Source organism: Zalophus californianus, chromosome 9 (assembly GCF_009762305.2).
Source record: "Zalophus californianus isolate mZalCal1 chromosome 9, mZalCal1.pri.v2, whole genome shotgun sequence".
Classification (NCBI taxonomy): Eukaryota; Metazoa; Chordata; class Mammalia; order Carnivora; family Otariidae; genus Zalophus; species Zalophus californianus.
This window is the reverse complement of record NC_045603.1, coordinates 61,171,421-61,180,024: the sequence shown is the minus strand read 5'-3', so window position 1 is coordinate 61,180,024 and position 8,604 is coordinate 61,171,421. Positions and strand designations below refer to the sequence as shown.

At 50.4% G+C, this 8,604-nt stretch overlaps 1 protein-coding gene across 1 annotated transcript in view; it reads right to left on the bottom strand.

The window, feature by feature from the left end:
- Positions 1-1,442: 1,442 nt before the first annotated feature.
- The window catches only part of KRT4 (keratin 4), a 24,813-nt gene continuing 17,651 nt past the window's right edge, over positions 1,443-8,604 (bottom strand). Inside the window, exons 3-11 of the mRNA XM_027592398.2 lie at positions 7,539-8,048; positions 5,724-5,938; positions 4,724-4,784; positions 4,239-4,334; positions 3,523-3,687; positions 3,130-3,255; positions 2,476-2,696; positions 2,188-2,222; positions 1,443-2,077 (exon numbers count right to left, since the gene is read on the bottom strand). Coding sequence (XP_027448199.2) covers positions 1,890-2,077; positions 2,188-2,222; positions 2,476-2,696; positions 3,130-3,255; positions 3,523-3,687; positions 4,239-4,334; positions 4,724-4,784; positions 5,724-5,938; positions 7,539-8,027 — 1,596 coding nt within the window. The 5' untranslated portion in view covers positions 8,028-8,048 and the 3' untranslated portion in view covers positions 1,443-1,889. The remainder of the gene's footprint in view (positions 2,078-2,187; positions 2,223-2,475; positions 2,697-3,129; positions 3,256-3,522; positions 3,688-4,238; positions 4,335-4,723; positions 4,785-5,723; positions 5,939-7,538; positions 8,049-8,604) is intronic.

Here is an 8,604-nt window from a genome sequence, read left to right as displayed (position 1 = left end):
AAACACATTTATTCTAAGATACACACGCACTTGATCTGAGTTTCCTATGTAAAGCATTATATTCAACCCCACTGGGGCTGGCTACTTCCACACTTTGCTTGCTCAGAGGGCATGAGAAATTCGTTAACCTGCCCCCAACTTCTCAATGTGGCCCATTCCAACCTGCACCTTCCTGGTAGGTGAACTTGAGAAGTCTTTCCCCTACTACCAAACTTTGACTCCTCCTCCCCCTCCAGAGACTTAGGAAAAAGCCAATTCAGCATTTTCCCAGGGGAGGGAGGCAGTGGTGGGAAAAAGTCAAAGACTTCCCGCTCTGACACAAGGGGGTGAGTCCCAAGACAATGGGGAGATTAGGGCGGGGCTTATGAAGGGCCATTCTTCCAGCCCAGGGAGCACAAGCCCCTGAGATTAACCTTTTGTTCCTCTGTCCCTGCTGCCCTGAGCTTGCCTCCAGGTCTGTCTGAAGGCCAGATGGGCAGGGACTGGCCTTGGGCAAACTGTGTGCCCTTCTGTCTGCACACAGTAAAGGCCCCATGGGCACTGTGCTGGAGGGATTGGAGTCTGAATGAATTGCCTGGCAGTCCAGGGTGGGAAGCACCAACTGGGTGGCCAAGGGAATGAGTGTATTCTGCAACTGCAGTAGGAGGGATTTAGGTCAGACCACAAGGGGAGCTCTGGAGGAAAATGATGCTCCTCTAGGTATCTTGGAATTGGTCCAGTATGGAAACACGGTGTCCACAAATGCTATAACCAGATCCCCACCTCTGACTGTCCTCACCCCATTCTCCATTTCATCAATCATAATCTCCAGGACTGACCCCAAACAGGCAGCTTCACCTTCTACCACTCTAGCAGACCTGCCTCCCCTCCCCCATACCCCCACCACTCAGGGACAACAGTATAGACATAACCCCAGACATAACCACCTGAGATGGGAAAGTGAGCACAGCACAAAACCTCTGTGAGAACGACATGCTTCCACTCCTCCATCCAGCAGTTGGGACCTTGTTGATTCTTGGAACAAGTTCCTGAAAGTTTTGCTGGTCCAGTGGGATTGAGTCCTCTGCATAGGGTCTCATGAAAATAGGGAGGCCTTGCTAGACACTGAGTGTGAACTCTCCGTAAGCTCCCTAACCCCTCATTCCATATTCAGTGGCCACCCCCTGACTGCCTCTCCTCCAACCCTTCCCTCCAGGTTCACTGCAGGCTCAGCACGGAGATGGTCCTGCTCTGATTGCCTATCACTTTTATGTAATTGTTGGTTGTTTGGAGTCTGTGCCCCTGTTCTGAAGGTAGCCTTCAGGCTCCACACACTGCACTTCTCCCTCAAATTAGGTGATGACCTTGATCTGTGCAGACAGATCCTTCAGGCCCCAGCCTCCTCTACTCCCACTTGAATTCTAGAGACTTCTCCCCCAGGGAACAAGGACAATGGCTCAGAGTGAATGATAAAAGCGTTTTATTAAGGATTCACCCAAAGATGGATAGAGGGAAGGAGAAGGGGTGGATGAGACACTGAGTGATTCCCGTCCTGACCTTGCAGGGCCAGTTGCTGCCAAGTGACAGAGGAGTTTGGACCTGATGTAGAGGGATATGGAGATCCTGGGCTGGGAGGGGACATACATGACCCTGATGATTCTGTAGATGAAGCTCCTGTTTGTGCTCTCCTCTGCCCATGGGAGGCAAAGAGTCAGTTGACACCCCTCCCATTCCAGGGGGGTCACCAGGCCCAAATCGAGAAGAAGCTACCAAACTCCAAGAGGGCAGAGTCCACACTGGGGTGACACTGGTAAGATGAATCCCAGAGAGGGAGGCAGAGGTGAAGGAAGCACAGAAGACACCAGGGCTGGGCCCAGCTGGGCTCCGGGGCGGCAGGGACCTCGTCTCCTCTATCGGTGGGATCTCTTGGTCATGGTGGTGGTAGAGATGATCTTGCTGCCAGAACTGCCGCAAACACCGCCACCAAACCCAAAGCCACTTCCGGAGGCAGAGCCAAAACCACTGCCCAGGCCAAACCCAGAGCAGCTTCCTAATCCTCTGCCGATGCCCCCGGCACCCGCACCTCCACCAAGCACAGCTGCAGGAGAAAGGGAAAGGATATGGTTATTCCAACAATACTGGCAATCGGGGGGTCTCCACCCAAACCAGGGTGGACAAATAGCCATAGCAGGGGCAGAAGGTACTTACAGATGCTCATGGCACTCTGGCATTCTCCGGACATTCTATGGGGGAAACAAAGAACAGTGAGTCACAGTAGACCCCTGAGCCATGCTTGGTTCAATAAGCAGGTCTCAAGCACCAATCCCATCCTTATGCACCCAAATTAAAGGACTGGATGTGAACCTGTTTGTCTACACTGCCCTGGATCATGATGCACCCATGCCATACTGAAGCAGGTGGCCCAGCAGAGGTGCAAGCTCCTGGTGCCGGGGTCTCTCCCTCCCTCACATTCCTGTCCTGCCTTCCCTATCCCACCTGCACTCCTCGCCCTCCAGCAGCTTGCGGTAGGTGGCGATCTCCACATCCAGGGCCAGCTTCACACTCAGGAGCTCCTGGTACTCGCGCAGCATCCGGGCCAGCTCCTCCTTGGCCTTCTGCAGGGCAGCCTCCAGCTCTGTGCACTTGCTGTAGGCATCTTTGAGGGCCAGCTCCCCACGCTGCTCTGCGTCAGCTACAGATGCTTGCAGAATCTGGCACTGTAGACAATGGCATTGAACGGGCAATCATCAGTGTCCTGCTGTCAAGGCCTCGTCACCTGTCCCCTGTCCTGTACCAGCTTTTCTTGGGTTAAGATGTCAGGATTCTGTCTGTCCTTCTCCCCACCTACTCTACTCTTATGCATTTCATTTACTCCAGCCAGGGCCCACCAATATCCTCACCAGACTGATTAGCTGAAGATGAGCAAAAAACAATGAAGAAGAGCAGAGAAACCTTATTTACCAGGGTGTCATGTCAGGTTAAGTCAGGTATTGCTGAAAAGACTTGGGCATGGCTTATATCAGGAGTCACAAATCCCCTGCATGCAAGCTCCGGATCTTCTGGCCTGATGCCTGAACTTCTTGTCTACTATGGAGACACCTGTCTTAGGCTCCTGGCCTTGTACCATGGCCAGAAAACGGTGACACTTACCTGCTTCTTGACATTCTCAATCTCAGCCCGCAGCCTCTGGATCAACCTGTTGAGCTCTGAGATCTCACTCTTGGTATTCTTCAGGTTGTCACCATGTTGGTCAACCGAGATCTGGAGCTGCTGCACCTAATATCCAGGAAAACACAGGGAACGAGGGGTCAGGCGTGTTTAGGTAGGGTTTGTTTTCAAGTGAACTCAGCAGGAACAGGCACAGGTGACAGGGATAATACAAAATGTCATGTAATCTCAAATCAGACCAGGATCAGAGATTCCTGGGTGATCAGTTCATCTCTGACTTCTCTTGGGCTTGAGCTGATGATCACCTGCTCACAGAAATCAAAAGCAGAGCCCCCAGAAACCACTCCCATCTCCTGAGAGATCCCTGACACCCACCTTGGTTTGGTACAGGGCCTCAGCCTCAGCCTTGCTCTTCTGGGCAATCTCCTCATACTGGGCACGGACCTCAGCAATGATGCTATCCAGGTCCAGGTCCCGGTTGTTGTCCATGGACAGGACCACGGATGTGTCTGAGACATGCGTCTGCATCTGGGACAGCTCCTGCAGGGAAAATATCTCGTGTCAGGCCCCCCAGAGAGGCTTTCCTAATCTCTGACACCAGAAATTCACTGTGGTCATGGAGATGGCCGTGCCACAGACTTAGATGGAAGCAGAGCTGGCTGGCATCCCAGTGTGTAGGGAGGGAGAAGAATGGTAAATTTCTATGTAGAAATCAAGTGATTGGTGACAATTCAAGACAGAAAAGTAATGCTTCTAGTCTTCACTGCTCTCTGGGATCCATAAGCCATCCCATGTCAGTAGGTGTTCAGTACGTTGAATAGAAGGGAAGGGAATGGATTCATTTCACCAGGGAAATGCTAGACGGCAAGAAATTCTATCCCATGCAATCTTGAGATCTAATCACCCCTTCTAAGACAACATCTGGTTTCAAAAACCTCCCAGTTGAGTCTCTCACTTCAACTCTCTCTACCTATGAGCTTGCTGAGAGCACCCTCGGCAAGTAAGGGAGCTGGAGTCCTACTGTGAATTCCCACAACAGCCTCACAGATTCGGGATTCCCTTCTTCAAATGCAGGGGGATGAAGTCCTCACCGCAGCAAAGAGGACCCTCAAGAAGTTGATCTCATCGTTCAGAGCATCCACCTTGGCCTCCAACTCCACCTTGTTCATGTAGGCGACGTCCACATCCTGCAGAGGAGGCAGGGGGGAAAGAGACAAGATACAGAAATTCCAATAGGGACAAGGGGGTGTTAAGTGACACACAAAGGTGTTCTCAGCAGCCTTTAGGAAAGGCGTCTCAGCACCAGGTAAAGTGGCAAGGGACTAATCATTTGACATCCTCTGCCCTAATGACAATGGCAGAAATGGAAGTTAATGATCCAAATGGGCTTTTTCCCCCCAACTTCAATTCCTTAGGGTCTGGTTCAGTTACCCACTCCTTTGACCACACAGATTTGGATAGTACCAAGTGGGGTAAAGGTGAGGCCAAGATGGACCAAACCCATGATTCAAGCCAAAGACCACTCCCAAGGGAAGGGGTACTTCACAGCCTCTCCAGCCCCTCCTTCATCTTTTACCTTCTTGAGGACCACAAAGTCATTCTCTGCAGCTGCGCGCTTGTTGATCTCATCTTCATACCTGGGGGTAAGGATGAGAAGGAGAAGACAGAAGCCTCACAATGAGCTTGTGTTTCTCAGATCTCTGCTGCTGGGTTTCCAACACCTAACTATTTGGAAATATCCAGGTAATTGTCTACATTTTCTCATTTTCATACAAATATTCATTCAACCTACATTTATTAGTTCCATGTGTGAGATACCAGTCTAGACCTTGGTTTATTCAGATAAGTGAAAATCAAACTTAATAAAGATTGTTTTCAAGAGATTAAGTGTGAGGAGGACAACCAACCACAATCTGGTTGGTTTTATTTCTGTAGAAGGGCTGTTCATTTGGTGGATTAAATTATCAGGAATGCTGCCAACAACAGTTCTCTTTCTTTGGTGTGAGAGTGAATAGAGAGAGGGGGTTGGGATTTTCTCAGCTCCATCCCATAGTGAGTATAATAAGACCTACTATGTATTAAATGCTCATTATATGTCCAGTGCTATGCTACCTGCTTTCTCAATCTCATTTAATTCCATTTAATTCTCAAAGATTCGGGTTATTATCCCCCTTTTAAAGATGAAGAAAAACAAGGCTCAGAGCAGTTAAGCAAGTTACCCAAGAGCGCATAACTTGTAAGTGGAGGACTCAGTATTCAAACAAGGACTATCTGTCTCTACAACCTGTATTCTTCTGACCATGCTCATCTGTATGGTTTCTGACCTTGCTTGTATATGGCAAGCCCAACTCCCTGAATGTATCACTCATTTTCTGTTTGGGGCAACTCAGGGTTACTAGGCCGCACCCCATTAGAAAGGGCCCACATAGATGCAGGGGCACAAACTAGGGAACCTTCTTGACCCTTTTGGGATATCTTCAGAGCTGGAATTCTAAATGACTGGACAGGAGCCCAGGAGCCTGAGGCATGGCTGGGCAGACTTTCTCAGGTGGCATCCCTCTATCCTCCACACATACTTGGTCTTGAAGTCCTCCACACTGTCCTGTGTGGTCTTCAGCTCAGACTGCAGGCGTCCTTTGTCATTGACCAAGGTATCCAACTGCTTTCTCAGGGCACTGATGTAGGCCTCAAAGAGAGGCTCAAGGTTTTTGCTGGATGTGTTGGTCGTCTGCTGCTGGAGGAGGTTCCACTTGGTCTCCAAGACCTTATTCTGTTGCTCCAAGAACCGCACCTGTGTTTTAAAAAGGCACCAACCAACCGATGAGGACCTGAAGCTTTGGCAGGAGGACTGGCCAAGGCCACCCAGGTGACCCAAGAGCCATGCAAGTCGGGCCACCATGTTGCAACTCCAGGCACCATCCACTGGTATCAACATGGTGGCCCTGCTCCATGGCAGCAAATGAGCCACATGTGTTGTAGAGAACAGAGCACAGCCAGAGAGCCACAGGGCCTGACTACGCCACAAGTACAACTTCTTGACCCCAGGGATCCAGAGGCCCTGGGGGGAGGTGCCGAGAAGAACACTGAACTTCTAGGAAATAATAAAATAAACAAAACTAGGAGATACAACCACAGTCTGGGGACTCCTGCACTCAAAGTGATCCTGACCCAAGGCAAAGGATGATAAATTCACTGACAATTTTTAAAATAAATGGACCTGGTGTGTCTCTTTAAACCTGTGTACAATTGAGTCTGAATAATTAAAGATCAAGGCCCTAGACACATTCTGAGTCTCAGCCAGGCTCACCCTGCAAGGGGACTTCCCAGAACTCTCCCTCTCTCTAGAAAGACATCTAACCAGATAAACCAGGGTAGCAGCTTAGCATGATATTCCCACTATGTTCTTCAGAGTTGAAAGAAAAGCAGGTGAGGGGAACTGATCACAGTCTGAACCCAAAAGGTGAGATGAGGGGAGATGAGACAAGAAATCATCAAACCCTGGGTCTTGCTTTTATATCTGTATGTCCTGGAGTCACCATAAAGCCTCTTTAAGCTAGTGATGGTTTATTCAACTAGTAAAAAGAGCAAGCACTTCCACTCAGTCTACTTCAAGATGGTTCAGTCTTGCCCCATTCATCTAAGAGGACTAAGACCGATGCACAGAGAACCAGGGCATCCTTAACTGAGTGGCTATACTCATCCACTCTCATTAATCTCTGGGTGACTCAGCAATCTGGGCTAATCCGCTTGCTGTCATCCATCATACATGGCTGCAATTGAGCTTAAAAGACTTGAATCTCTAGACTTGCGTGGAAAAGGAAGTTGGATTACAAAAAGAAAAGGAGAGATCCCTTCTCTCTTCAAACAGATCCAGAAATAAGCAATTTTGCTCAGGGTCGGGAGGATGAAGGAGATGACCCCCAAGGTCCTATTGGGACCCAGAGTCTGTCATTGGCATCAGTCCCTTTTTCATTTGGGAAACCAGCCTGGTTTTCTTCCGCTCCTACAACAGAAGTGCCCATAGTTAAATTATTATGTTAACTATAATTTTAGTTAACTTTTAAATTATTAACCATGTTATTTCTGAAACCAAAATCTGAGGAAAAGCTGGGATGCCTGGATTGAGAAAAGTTGAGCGATTTGCCCAGTATACACAGCACTTCTAGGAAGACTCCAAATATTATTTTGGTCTGAGCAGCCTGTGCATTGGTCCCACCAGCCATGCACAAAAGAGGAAGACACAAAAGGGCAAGGATTCCCCTTAAATAGCTGGAACATGGAGGCCCAGAGGAGTTCAGTGGTTTGCAACGCTGCGGCAGGCTCAGGTCTGAGATCCCAGGACTCTGGAACCCTGGTTTCTACCACCTTGTCTGGCCAAGGGGACAGCTCACCTTGTCAATGAAGGAGGCAAACTTGTTGTTGAGGGTCTTGATCTGCTCCCGCTCCTCAGTCCGGACCTTCTGGATCTCAGGGTCGATCTCCACGTGGAGTGGGGTCAGCAGGCTCTGGTTGATGGTGACCTCCTGAATCCCGCCAGCAGGGCAGGCGGGGAAGGCAGGACCACCCTGTCCACTGAAGGAACCCCCAAATCCACTACCAAAGTTGCCAGCGCCAAAACCAACACCAAAGCTGCCGGCACCAAAACCTCCAGCAGCCCCAAAGCCAGCGCCTTGTCGGGACCCGGCCATGCTGATGGCGATGCTCTTTCTCCCCCCAAGGTTGTAGAGGCTCCTGCTGCCGAAGCCTCCAGAGGAGCAGCGGCCCGTGCCCCCAGACATGGACACTGAGCTGAATGCAGCCCTCTTGCCCCCACCGACTACAGCTGAGCCACAGCTAAAGCCCCGGGACCCGCCTCGGACACACTGCTGTCTGGCGATCATGGCTGGAGAGAGGAGAGTGAGCTTGGGGTTGTCAGAGAATGCAAGGGGCCAGGCCTGTGAATGTTGCAGCCCTAGCCTGGGTCTCTTATATGTGCTAGAGCAGCAGGGCTTGGTTGCAGGGGCATAAAGGGAAAAATCTGAAACATCTCTGGGCTTGGCCTTTGGCACAGGCCCATCCTTCTCGTACCTGCTGAGTATGTCACTAAACACACCTACAGATGTCATTCGGAGGGCACAGTTTACAGAATCCCAACACACTCCCCTCTAGGAGAACTTGAACCGGTGCTCCAGGGCCTCCTGAATCACAGGCCCCTGCCCAGGCCCAGCCCTTCGGGCCCGCCACTCACTGCACTTTCATCTCGACAGCCTCCCCAGGGCCCCTGGTTCCCCACAAGATGGCCCATTGCCCATTCTCTCACTCCGCAGAGTTTGGAAACTGAGGGTCTGGATTCAAGAGCACAGCCCGCTCTTACCTGCTCTGCAAACCTGGAGCAGGTCACCAGCTGGGGCTCAGTTGCTTCATCCAGAAACTGGAAATAATACAAATATTTACCTTCACCTCGTCTCAAGATTCGGG